The sequence below is a fragment of the Erythrolamprus reginae genome, chromosome 10 (genome assembly GCF_031021105.1).
Source record: "Erythrolamprus reginae isolate rEryReg1 chromosome 10, rEryReg1.hap1, whole genome shotgun sequence".
NCBI classification, from domain to species: domain Eukaryota; kingdom Metazoa; phylum Chordata; class Lepidosauria; order Squamata; family Dipsadidae; genus Erythrolamprus; species Erythrolamprus reginae.
In genome coordinates, this window is record NC_091959.1 from 6,128,224 (window position 1) to 6,140,240 (window position 12,017).

The 12,017-nt window shown below is 45.2% G+C and overlaps 1 protein-coding gene across 8 annotated transcripts in view; it reads right to left on the bottom strand.

Moving 5' to 3' along the window:
- Window positions 1-11,087: 11,087 nt before the first annotated feature.
- PARP6 (poly(ADP-ribose) polymerase family member 6) overlaps window positions 11,088-12,017 on the bottom strand; it is a 31,655-nt gene continuing 30,725 nt past the window's right edge. For all 8 annotated transcript variants that reach the window (XR_011560004.1, XR_011560003.1, XM_070762881.1 and 5 more), the window contains one exon: window positions 11,088-11,806. Coding sequence is in view for 6 of the 8 variants with exons in the window: in XM_070762881.1 (XP_070618982.1) it covers window positions 11,704-11,806 (103 nt within the window). In the remaining 2 variants the exon portion in view is untranslated. The remainder of the gene's footprint in view (window positions 11,807-12,017) is intronic.

Sequence of the window (12,017 nt, forward strand, 5' to 3'; positions counted from 1 at the left end):
TGCTTCACTGTTAACATTTCCTAGCGGTTTTAGGACAGAATGCTTTTTTTAAAAATTTGGTAGTGTGATTTAGCATTGAACGTAGAAGAGCCCCCAAATGAAAACAAAGAAAGAAAGAAAGAAAGAAAGAAAGAAAGAAAGAAAGAAAGAAAGTAGGGTGGGATGGGGAAAAAAGAGACAATCGATTTTAGTGACCTTGGGAAAGAGGACTTTTTTTTTCGAAGAGTAAAAGAAAAAGAAATGGCACACCCACACAACACGACACACACACATCCCACGACGCATCCCATATACGCACTCACAAAAATACGTGCAATACGACAACTGTTTTAAGGAAGGCGGGGGGCATTGATGCTCATAGCTGGGTAGGTAGTTGAAAAGGAGACTTTGCACTCCCCGACTAGCAACGAAGAACAATGGGAGGTCAAAAGGGGCAGCTTCTTCCCAAGCCTGCTTTGACCCTATAAAAATAAGAACTGGGATCTGCTCCCAACTGGATCTCCGTAATCGGCTAAGCTCTTGGGATCCTTTGTACCAGGACAAGGCAACTTTTTGAATGGCCAAGATATCTATAAGTAGACTTTCTTTGGAGATACGGAAGAAAATTGGATGGAGTTGTCTCGGATTGGGGAGGAAAGAGGTAGGATTTTTAGGGATGGGGTTGCTTAAGGTTCATGGGAATTTTGTAGGATTATTTTTTAAAAATTGGATAGGATGGGATGCCAGGTTGAGCCACTGAAAGGTGGTATAACCTACCTGAGAAACTCACCTTTGAGAATAGCTTACCTGGAACTAACAGCTGTCTGGACTTTGGACCGAGAACAAAGCCAAGGTGGTGGTTTATTTTGTCCACATTTCCATCCTTTTGCTGATATCTTGTCATCATTTCTTGATGTCGCTTGCCCAACTGTCAGTCAGGATCCATAGCCAACCCTCAGGTTGAAGAAAGCTAAGTTTGGGGTTTTGTTTCCTCCTAACAACTTCTTCTGCCCACCTTGAAGAAGACCTGTAAGGGTCCGTCTGCAAGACGTTTCCAACTGTTGCAACTCTTCTTGGCTGTTTTTGTTGGCAAGCCTTGGATATGTGACTTGAGGAAGGGTGCTTGGAGTACCCACAGAAACTTAGACTAGATAGCTGGCAGCAGATGGAGGACTTGGGATGTTCATTTTGGTCTTTTCCTAGCAGTTTTAAACCATTCCTCACCTCTGAACGGTAGGAAATACTTAGTTGGGAAATGAAACATCGGCAAGCAAACAACCAAGTTCAGAGAACATCAAGAAACTCCAATGGTAAGAAATTGTTCAGTAGGAAAAGGATGGACACATCCTCTGAAAGCATCTCCCAGCTTCTTCCTTCAACCTTCACCTACTAGGACCCCATATTTCATTCCAAAAATATTCTTTGGCCACCCAAAGAGTAGACCATGGTTCACAAGCAAAGGAAGCCATAATTGGGTTCTGAAGGTCTTTTTCTCATTCATTGATCCATCATCCAAAGTCTTTCATTCACATAGGGGACTAGCAGTGTGGACAAGACAACGGACAACCCACTGATGAGGATGTTCATTGCCTATCTTCATCAGAAGGTCAGGACTTGGGAGAAGGTATTAATTGAGGTCGTTCTTTTTCTCCAAACTCTTCTGTAAGGGGAAAATTGAATCGATTGCTCCCTGGAGAGAAATGTTGTATGGCAATTAAACTTGTGACTCAGGCCAAAGGTCCGAGATTTTATTAATTCCAAGGGACTCTTGGAAACTCTTAAGTGCTGTGGGGCCTTTTGCTTTCTTCAGTGTCTGGGCCAGTGTTTCTCAGCCTTCTTTTTGAACCAACCATCTGGCCTTTTGAAGGACATATTTCTTGTCCCTTCTTCTCTAACCCTGTTCATCTAAGGGCTATAGAGCCTGCTAAACCCATGTTTATGACTTCAGGGAGCGTTTGTTCATTGCTCCCTCTTTATAATTGTTCCTACAGATGTATAGAACATAGAATCTTAGGGTTAGAAGGGAGCTTGACGGCCTTCTACTCCAGAGGTCTCCAACCTTGGCAACTTATGCACCAAGAGAAATTACTTGTGTGTCCAATCACACTTGGCTAATAAAATTTCATCCTATTCTATTCTTCTAGACTTGTGGACGTCAACTCCTAGAATTCTCCAGCCAGCAGCTGGCTGAGAAATTCTGGAAGTTGATATCCACAAGTCTTAACGTTGCTGAGGTTGGAGACCTCTGACCTAGTCCAATCCTCTGTTCAAGGAAGAGACCCTATACATTCTAGACAAATGCCTTTCCGGTCTCTGTTTTGAAAATCTCCAAAATGAGACATCCACAATTTCTGGAGGTTCTCGGCATCAAGAAATGTCTCCTTAGTTCCAGGTTGGATCTCTCCATCTTTTGCATCTTGTCCCACCCTCTGGGGCTTTGGAGAATAGATTGACCACTTCTCTGGGACAGCCCCTTGAGACTGCTATCCTATCACCCCTTCAACTGTTCGTCATGTGGCTTAGCCTCCAGACTCCTGATCTATGGACTCTTTCTGGGGCCTGGACATCTTTTTTATTTTTGTATCATGAATTGGATGCAAGCGTGGTTGTGATTTTCATGAATTCCTGCTGGTGCTTTCCCAACTGTAGAGAAAGTCAAGAGAGAACGAGGAGGGGGAAGTTGCTCCACACAAACTCTCCTTAGCATCTCAGTCTTCTCCATATCATCAGCTATCTTGCCATCCACCACCTCAGTCGCAACTCAGCTTGTTGTTACATTGATAAGGAAGCTGGTAGGCATTATCATCATAGACAAGGGAGGCTAGAGAGAGACGTCTTTCAACGCCAGCTGTCCAAAAACCATCCAGGTTCCTCTCTACAGTTTTCCAGATACATTCACAAAAAGAAGACGACCTTCTATCTTTCAAGACAAATAAGTGGTGTGTTATAAGAAAATCTGTCCTTTGTCGCAAGCTTGACAAGGTCGAGGAGGTTTGGGAGGGACAAGAATGAAGGGCTCTTTTAAGAAAAACCTATCAAGGAAATCTGTCATATATCTTTTTCCATTATATTAAAAGCACAGGAAGATGCATGTCACTTTCAGTAATATCCCTTCTTCGCCAACCATTTCTTTTTCTTCCCAGATATTTGATCAGGAAAATATTAAAAACACGAATCAGTAGAACATTGTTGGGTGCACACATTGTGCCGTTGTGAATATTGCGGGTTGCTTTTTATGTATCCACTCTCTACAACTGCTTGAATACCTTTAACCGGAGGTCTTCAAACTTGGCAACTTTTAAGACTTGTGGACTTCAACTTCCAGAATTCAGAAAGTCGAAGTCCACAAGTCTTGAAGTTGCCAAGTTTGAAGACCTCTGCCTTTAACAATGATGACCAAGGACAAAGAGAAAGATTGATACCTCTGGTTTTTGTCAACTCTCTAGGCTTGTCAGAACGAAGGGATCCGAGTTTTGCCTTACAGCAAAGCATTTTTTTTAATGTAAATAACATTCCTTTTAGTTTTAGGAAAAAAAGAAGTCCAGGGATGATGGAAACACACATCCTTGCAGGGTATGAGGTGAAGGCAGACAACTTAAGGTGCCAAAACCTGAATGTGTCCAGTTCTGTATATAAAATGGAAGAAAGATAACATGTTGTGGTATCTCCTTGTTATTTCTAAGTTAAGGACCTTCTCAAACATAGGTACCCACTAGATCAGGGGCCTTCCATTGGACAACTTTAAGACTTGTGGACTTCAATTCCTGGAATTCCTCAGCCAGAAATTCAGGGAGTTGAAGTCCACAAGTCTTAACATTTGCCAAAGTTGGAGGCCCTTAATCTGGATGGGTTGACTTCACGTTCAAAGATTTTCAGCAGTGGTTATGCCACTGTTGACAATTAAGTTCTAGAATTAGATTAGATTTAGATTAGATTTATTGAATTTATATGCCGCCCTTCTCTGCAGACTCGGGGCGGCTCACAACAATAGTAAAAAACAGTACATAGTGACAAATCCAATGCCCACCAATCCAATTACAATTTTAAGTTAAGAAATTCATAAAACAACCCCAATATATATAAAAAACAAGCACACAATCAATCAAACGGCAAAACAACATGGGCAAGGGGGAGATGTTTTAGTTCCCCCATGCCTGACGGCAGAGGTGGGTTTTAAGGAGTTTACGAAAGGCAAGGAGGGTGGGGGCAATCCTAATCTCAGGGGGGAGCTGGTTCCAGAGGGTCGGAGCCACCACAGAGAAGGCTCTTCCCCTGGGTCCCGCCAGACGACATTCTTTAGTCGACGGGACCCGAAGAAGGCCGACTCTGTGGGACCTAACCGGTCGCTGGGATTCGTGCGGCAGAAGGCGGTCCCGGAGATAATCTGGTCTGGTGCCATGAAGGGCTTTATAGGTCATAACCAACACTTTGAATTGTGACCGGAAACTGATCGGCAACCAATGCAGACTGCGAAGTGTTGGAGTAATATGGGCATACTTAGAGAAGCTCATAATTGCTCTCGCAGCTGCATTCTGCAGAATTGTCAACAGTGGCACAACCATTGCTGAAAATCCTTGAACGTGAAGTCCACCCATTTGAAAGAGTGAAAAAGAATGCTATCTGTTCTGTTGGTTACTGTTTTCATAAGCTAAACCCCCCAGTGTCCAGAACTTCTGAGTGAGCGATGAATGGTGTGTGGGTCAGAGGTGACCTCTTACTCCCTTATTTTATTTTTTTAATGCTAAACCACAAAAATTGCAAAATTGTGTTATACAAAGTTTCCTTTCGGCTTGATGCCTTCTAAAGCAGGGGGTCTCCAACCTTGGCAACTTTAAGCCTGAAGGACTCCAAATCCCAGAATTCCCCAGCCAGGTTGGCTTGGGAATTCTGGGATTTGAAGTCCTCCAGACTTAAAAGTTACCAAGGATGGAGACCCTTGTTCTAAAGCATTGCAAAGCATACAACAGGGGAAGCAGGCCAATGTTCCATGCACGCCACCACAAACCTGGTCAAATGTGGGTCTGTGGTGCTGGTGGTGGTTGGGATTAGCTGTGTCTTGGGACAGAGGACAAAGGGTCCATGGAGCGGGAAGGGCTGAAGGAAGGGGGTGAAAGGAAACATTGGTGTTGAGCCTGTTGTAAGTATCCATTTCTAAGTTTTGTTTTGCTGGCCTGCCATTTTTCCAGCCACTGAAAGTCCATCCATCCCATGGCATCAAGATGGAGGAGATTTCTCCTCCTTCCAACAACATATGTGGGTTCTCCACTCCCTGCCCAGACTAACAGCTGACTGGATCAGCTGGGTCCGTATCCAAACCTATCCAGAAGTGAGAACTCAAGGCACAGACGCATCCCACCGAAAACGGTCGCCTGCTACTGCCATAAAGCACAAAACCGCTGACATCTTTTTAAGGGCTATGTTTTTGCTGTTATGGTTCCAGACGGACGCAGAGTGGGGCAGTGGGTCTTACCGCAAAGCTACCTCTGAAACAAGAACCACCCTCCTGTTTTTGTGCGTGTGTGTTTATGTAGCCAAGTCCTTGCTGAAGATTTTGTTACTCATCGTTTCCTAAAATGAAGGTTTTGAAGAAGGTGACTTTAAAGTTTTTTTAAAAAAAAATGTATTAAGGGATACTGTAAAAGAAATATCCATGAAAACAAATATTTTGGAACTTGGAAGGGGTTAGGCCGGGGGTCCCCAAACTTGGCAACTTTTTAAGACTTGGAGTCTTCCAACTCTCAGCTGGCTGGAGAATTCTCTGGGCGTCGAAGTCCACAAATCTTAAGAGTTGCCACGTTTGAAGACCTTTGGGTTAGGCAATGATGCCATGAATTCAGATGGGATCAAGTGGATTTTCTTGTAGAGATCCCTATGATATTCCAGCATAACCGGCCTTTGCAACTTAAATAGTAGGTCTATTAAAATGTACTTTGCTCAATGCCCATCATCAGAAACAGTGCCATAAGATTAACACTTCCTTTCTGGTTTCTTCGGTATAGACCAGTGATTTTCAACCTTTTTTGAGCCGCGGCACATTTTTTACATTTACGAGACCCTGGGGCACATTGAGTGGGAGGGGGGGCGGCTAAAAAAAGTTTGGACAAAAAAATTATCTCTCTCTTCCTCCCCTTCGCTCTATTTCTTTCTCCTTCCCTCTTTCTCTCCCTTCCTTCCTTCCTCTTTCTTTCTCTCTCTCTCCATCCCTCTTTCTTTCTCTTCCTTCCTCTTTTTTGCTCTTTCTCTCTCCCTCCCTCTATGTCTTTCTCTCTCTCTCCTTCCCTCCCTCTTTCTCTCTCTTACTTTCTTTCTCTCTCTTTCTTTCTCGTTTTCTTTCTCTCTCTTGCTTTCTTTCTCTCTTGTTCTCTTTCTTTATCACTCGCTTTCTTTCTCTTGCTTTCTTTCTCTCTCTCTCTTGCTTTCTTTCTCTCTTGCTTTCTTTCTCTCTGAGCTTCGCGGCACACTAGTGTGCCACGGCACACTGGTTGAAAAACACTGGTATAGACAACCTCCATATAGCTGGAATTAAAAGACCTTTTTGGATCAAAGATCAAAGCTCTCCAAGAGCCATTTTTCCTGCATTGGGAACTACTAAACCAGACCTGGAATGCCATGTGTTTGTTCAATAATTTCTAAGAGAGCAAACGCCAATATTTTTACTGTAAATATGACTATCCTGATGAATGGGAGTTGACCAACCTGGGTTTCTTTTATAGCTGTTGGAATACGTAGAATTTCTAAGCAACGGGCCACCTGGAATGAGAGTTTGCAGGTAGCAAATGCTTCTCTACATTATTCTCAGAAAACACCAGGTTGGCGTTCCAACGGCCATTCCCACCTTCTCCCTTTCCTCCATCTTCTGATTGGGTCAATGGGTCAAGGCCTACAATGCCCCCTGCCCCCTTGAAACATCATCCATGGTTTGTAATCTCCTTGGCCGCACTTGAGAACCATGAGGACCAAGGGGTGAAGTCTATGCCAAGTATAGCCGTAACCCTTCTCGACAACCAAATCGATGGTGGATGTAACCATGACCAACTCGCCCACGTATCTATGTCCCTCTAAAGAGGGAAGGGGGCTTCTTTTCATTCACATCGTGACAAATTGGTGTATCTGGGGTTTAGTCCACCCACAGGAGGTGTGGAAAAGAGAGCCACTGTTTCTAACGGGATGTTTGAAGGCCACCACCATTGAAATGGCCAGGTAATGTAAAGGACTAAGGTTTTGGGGAAATGACCCACTTCAAACAAACTTTCCACAATTGTTCCTTTCGAAAGGTCATGGTATGAATTGTAGATTTGGCTTTCTGTATGCAAGGTATTTATTTCTGTTCCTTCCCACAAGCCCTTTCGATAACCATACATAACCCAAGCACAGGGGAGTGGAAAAATTGGTTATATTGGTTTTTTAAAAATGGTTAAATACGGTTACATTACTGAGTCAAAATCTCCTGCATTCCCGCCCCCCCAAATCATTTGAAAGCTGCCAAGTTGAGTGGCCAAATTATCTTCTCTGCCCCCACTCACTCCCTGACTCCTCTGAACCCCTTCTGCATTATCGTATTTGCTTTCAGACAACAGTAGGGAGAGGTCAACAACTATTCCCCACTTCCTAAATTTGTTAAGCTGTGCAGGAATTGTGCGGGAAACGTGAAGGGTTTTGGGCAGGCGAGAATGAATCTAAGGAAAATGGAAACACTTCAATCGTCGTTTTCCAACTTAGAAACGGATAGAAATTCAAAAATATCTCCACCATGGGGAAGCCTGAATTAAATGAGAGTTGATGAAACAGCTAAGTTAAGATCCTCACCATCCAAAGTCTACTGATTCCCCCATCCTCACCCTCGGTAGTTGGTTATTCATTTAAATAAGATCTTTGGCTACAGAATTCACATCCTGGCTATCCAGAATGTTGTTCCACATGCAATGAGTTTGCCCCTAGTTTGATTCTCTGAATAGCAATGCTCCCAATCTTTCTGCTCTGCCTCCCCCCCCTTCTAAATTTGGGGAGAGGAGCTTTCTTTAAGCCATCTCTCCCCTCCACCCCATTCCCATACCCACAAATGCACACTTATGGGCTTTCGGTTTCCATCCTCCAAAGGAACAGCGCCTCCCAGCGGCGGGGAGCAATTTATTTTTTTGGCATTCCAGCGGATTATACGATTCTTTCGATTGGTCTTTCTTATGATTTCCTTGTAGTATAATAATAATAAAGACAAGACAAATGGGCGTTGTGATCTCTGTAGCTCTGTAGTTAAAATGATATTCTGCTTAGACTGAAATAAAGCACAGTCCAGTGGGAATTTGACCGGATTGTTTGCGTGAGTCTATTTCTCAAAAGGGTTCTCCAAAGCTTCTTCGCTCTCTGGAAGCAGGCTACCACTTCATTTAAGTAGCATACTTTAAACCTCACCTACTACCCTCTTTTTGGGAGATAAGTAAGTATTCTTGCTGGGCAAAACAGCACAAACAATTTCCATTGGTTCATGTTTATAGCAATAGCATTTAAGACTTATATACCCCTTCATCGTGCTTTTACAGCCCTCTCTAAGCGACCTGGGTCCTCGTTTAACCCACCTCGGAAGGGTGGAAGGCTGAGTCAACCTTGAGATAGTCAGGATCGAACTCTTGGCAGTGGGAAGAGTTAGCCTGCAATACTGCATTGTAACCATGGAGGGAGGGAAGGAAGGAATGAAGGAAGGAATGAAGGAAGGAAGGAAGGAATAGCAATAGCACTTAGACTTAGCCCTCTCTAAGCAGTTTACAGAATCAGGCTCTTGCCCCCAACAATCTGGGTCCTCATTTTACCTAGGAAGGAAGGGAGGGAGGGAGGGAGGGAGGAAAGGAAAGAATGAAGAAAGGAAGGAAAGCGAGGGAAGGAAGGAAGGAAAAGAGGGAGGGAGGGAGGAAGGGAGGAGGGAAGGAAGGAGAGGAAAAGAAGGAAGGAGAGGAAAGGAAGGAATAAAGAAAGGAAGAAGAGGAAAAGAAGGAAGGAAGGAGAGGAAAGCAAGGAAGGAAGGAAAGCGAGGGACGGAGGGAGGAAGGAAGGGAAGGAGGAAGGGAGGGAGGAAGGAAGGAGAGGAAAAGAAGGAAGGAAAGGAAGGAATGAAGAAAGGAAGGAAAGCGAAGGAAGGAAGGAAGGAAAGGAGGGACGGAAGGAGGAAGGAAGGAATAGCAATAGCACTTACACCTACATACCGCTTCATAGTGCTTTTACAGCCCTCTCTAAGCGGTTTACAGAATCAGCCTCTTGCCCCAACAATCCGGGTCCTCACTTGACCCCCCTCGGAAGGATGGAAGGCTGAGTCAACCTGAAGTAGCCTGCAGTGCTGCACTCTAACCACTGTGCCACCCCGGCTCTTAGAAGACCTCCCAAGCTCCCTTCCAGCTCTATTCTGAAGTGGGCAACCTGCAGCCACAAAGAACTACGCTCATCCCGTTGGCTAAAACCCAATTTTGTTTTTCTGCCGGGCGCCGCTAGGAATCAATGGCAACTCAACAGAAGCTGTCACAGTTGAGAAACCAAACAGAAAGAGCAACAACAGCTTCCCACCTCCCATATTGATACGTCCATCGATATAGGTGACACGGCCACTCCTCCCTCCCTCCAACCTGCCACACAAATGGTTAAACGTGGCCTCGGGTACCCCAGAGATGGATTTCCCAAAACTAGGGGTAGGCAAACTTGGCTCTTCTATGACATGTGGATACAGGAAATAGTATAAGGGCAGACTAGATGGACCATGAGGTCTTTTTCTGCCGTCAGTCTTCTATGTCTCTATGTGGACTTCAACTCCCAGAATTCCTGAGCTAGCATGATTGACTCGGGGATTCTGGGAGTTGAAGTCCACAAGTCATAGAAGGGCCAACTTTGGCTACCCCTGCAGTCAAACCATGTGGGAAGATGGGGGGGGGGTATTGGCATGGGAGGGGGAGGGGAAAAATGTGTGTAGAGTCCTTTGCTCACGAAGTCCGGGAAAGTTGAATTATAGGAATCCAAATCTTGGCGACTTCCTAGATCAGTGATGGCGAACTTTTTTTCCCTTGGGTGCCAACACCCATAAGTGCCCACACCCATAATTCAATGCCTTGGAAGGGCGAAAACACCTTCCCACACCCCCAGAGGCCCTCTGGAGGCCGCAAACGGCCTCTTTCCCAACTTCTGGTGGGCCCAGTAGGCTCGTGTTTTTTTTTTTTTTTAATTATTGTCAATACAACACAGCAAACGAGATCACTGTGCTAGATTTCGTATTTCATCACCAGTCGGGCGCTTCCCAAGCACCTGATGTAGCGGCGAATTATGTCTGCCGATCCCAGTAAATCGGCCTTTTGTAATTGACAGGTGGAGATTTTGTCAATTCCGATGGTTTTCAAATGTCCGCTGAGATCCTTTGATACTGCGCCCAGCGTGCCAAGTACCACTGGGACCACTTTCACTGGCTTATGCCAGAGTCGTTGCAGCTCGATTTTTAGATCTTCGTATTTCACTAATTTCTCTAGCTGCTTCTCTTCAATTCTGCTATTATTATTATTATTATTATTATTATTATTATTATTATTATTATTATTATTATTATTATATTTGTATGCCGCCCCTCTCCGTAGACTCGAGGCGGCTCACAACAGTAATAGCACAATATATAACAAATCTAATAATTAAAAGTCACCAAAAACCCTTGCCCTCCCCAGGCTCCAAAGGCTTCCCTGGAGCTGGGGAAGGGTAAAAACGCCCTCCCCAGCCCCCTGGAGGCTCTCTGGAAGCCCAAAACGCCCTCCCAGAGCCAAAAATGAGCTGGCCGGCGCACACATGCACGTTGGAGCTGAGCTAGGGCAACGGCTCATGTGCCAGCAGATATGGCACCGCGGGTCACCATGCCATAGGTTGGCCATCACTGTCCTAGATATGCAAATCTGAACCAAAGCCGGTCTGAAAGTATAATCGCAACTACAACAGCGACATCAAAAACCACCTCATCGCAAAGGGAGAAAGTGTGTGCGAAAGGAAGCGCACTGCACGAACAAGAGGCCAAAAACTTCAACATCCGCTGTCTGGGTTTTGAAGGAAAATAAAAAGGAGACCACACAGGGGGCCACACCGAGCGCCGATTATTATTTTTTTTCCAAAGAGAATTTTAATAAGCTAAAACCGCTCGTTTGCACACACACACACACACAACTGTGTTCTCTCTCTGGGGGCTTTTCTCTTTTGTCGTGGGGTCCTTTTTTTTTTGCTCGTTTTCACAGTTTAAAAAAAAACAAACACTGTGGCTGAAAACGTGGGCATGCAAACCCTCAATCCATGTTTCTCAACCTTGGCGGTTTGAAGGTGTGTGGACTTCAACTCCCAGAATCCTCCTGGCTGCGGAATTCTGGGAGTTGAAGTCCACACATCTTCAAACCAACAAGGTTGAGAAAGACTGCCTTATTAACCCATTCCCAACCGTCCACAGGAATCGGTCCAAGTCCGCCCACTCAACTTTACGAAAAGGGGGGAGGATGGAGCTGCTGCTGTCCTGCCCCTTCAAGGGCTGTGCCGTCCCCCCCACATCCCCCCCCCCCGGCATCTGCGGTCCAGAAGTTGGCAGGGGTTGCTCCCTCCGTTGGGTCTCGGTCTTCAGCCAGGCAGAGTCCATGTATTGGTCTCCAACGAACGGTCCCTCTTCCTGCCCCCTACCCCCGGGGCGGCGCCAGCACAGTCTGAAGCGGGGGGGCTCCTCCAGCACCCCCCTCAGTTTGTATAGACCTGAGTGCCAATGACACGCATGATCTCCTTCTGGATTTTAGGGTCCTGAGTATTGATGTTGGCGTCACCGACTTGGCCGTCTTCGTACCTGTGAAGGACGGGGAGGGGGAGAGAGAGAACTGTGAAACGGGGTGTTTTATTGACAGGGTGCGTTCCAAAAATAATGCAATTCTTTTTTTTAATAAAAAGTAATTTATTGAACAGATTTAGATTTCTTCTATGGATGAAAAAACGCACCTGGCCACAAGTCCGCGGGTTTCTGGCCAAACACCAGGTGCCAATGCTGCCCCTCCCCACCA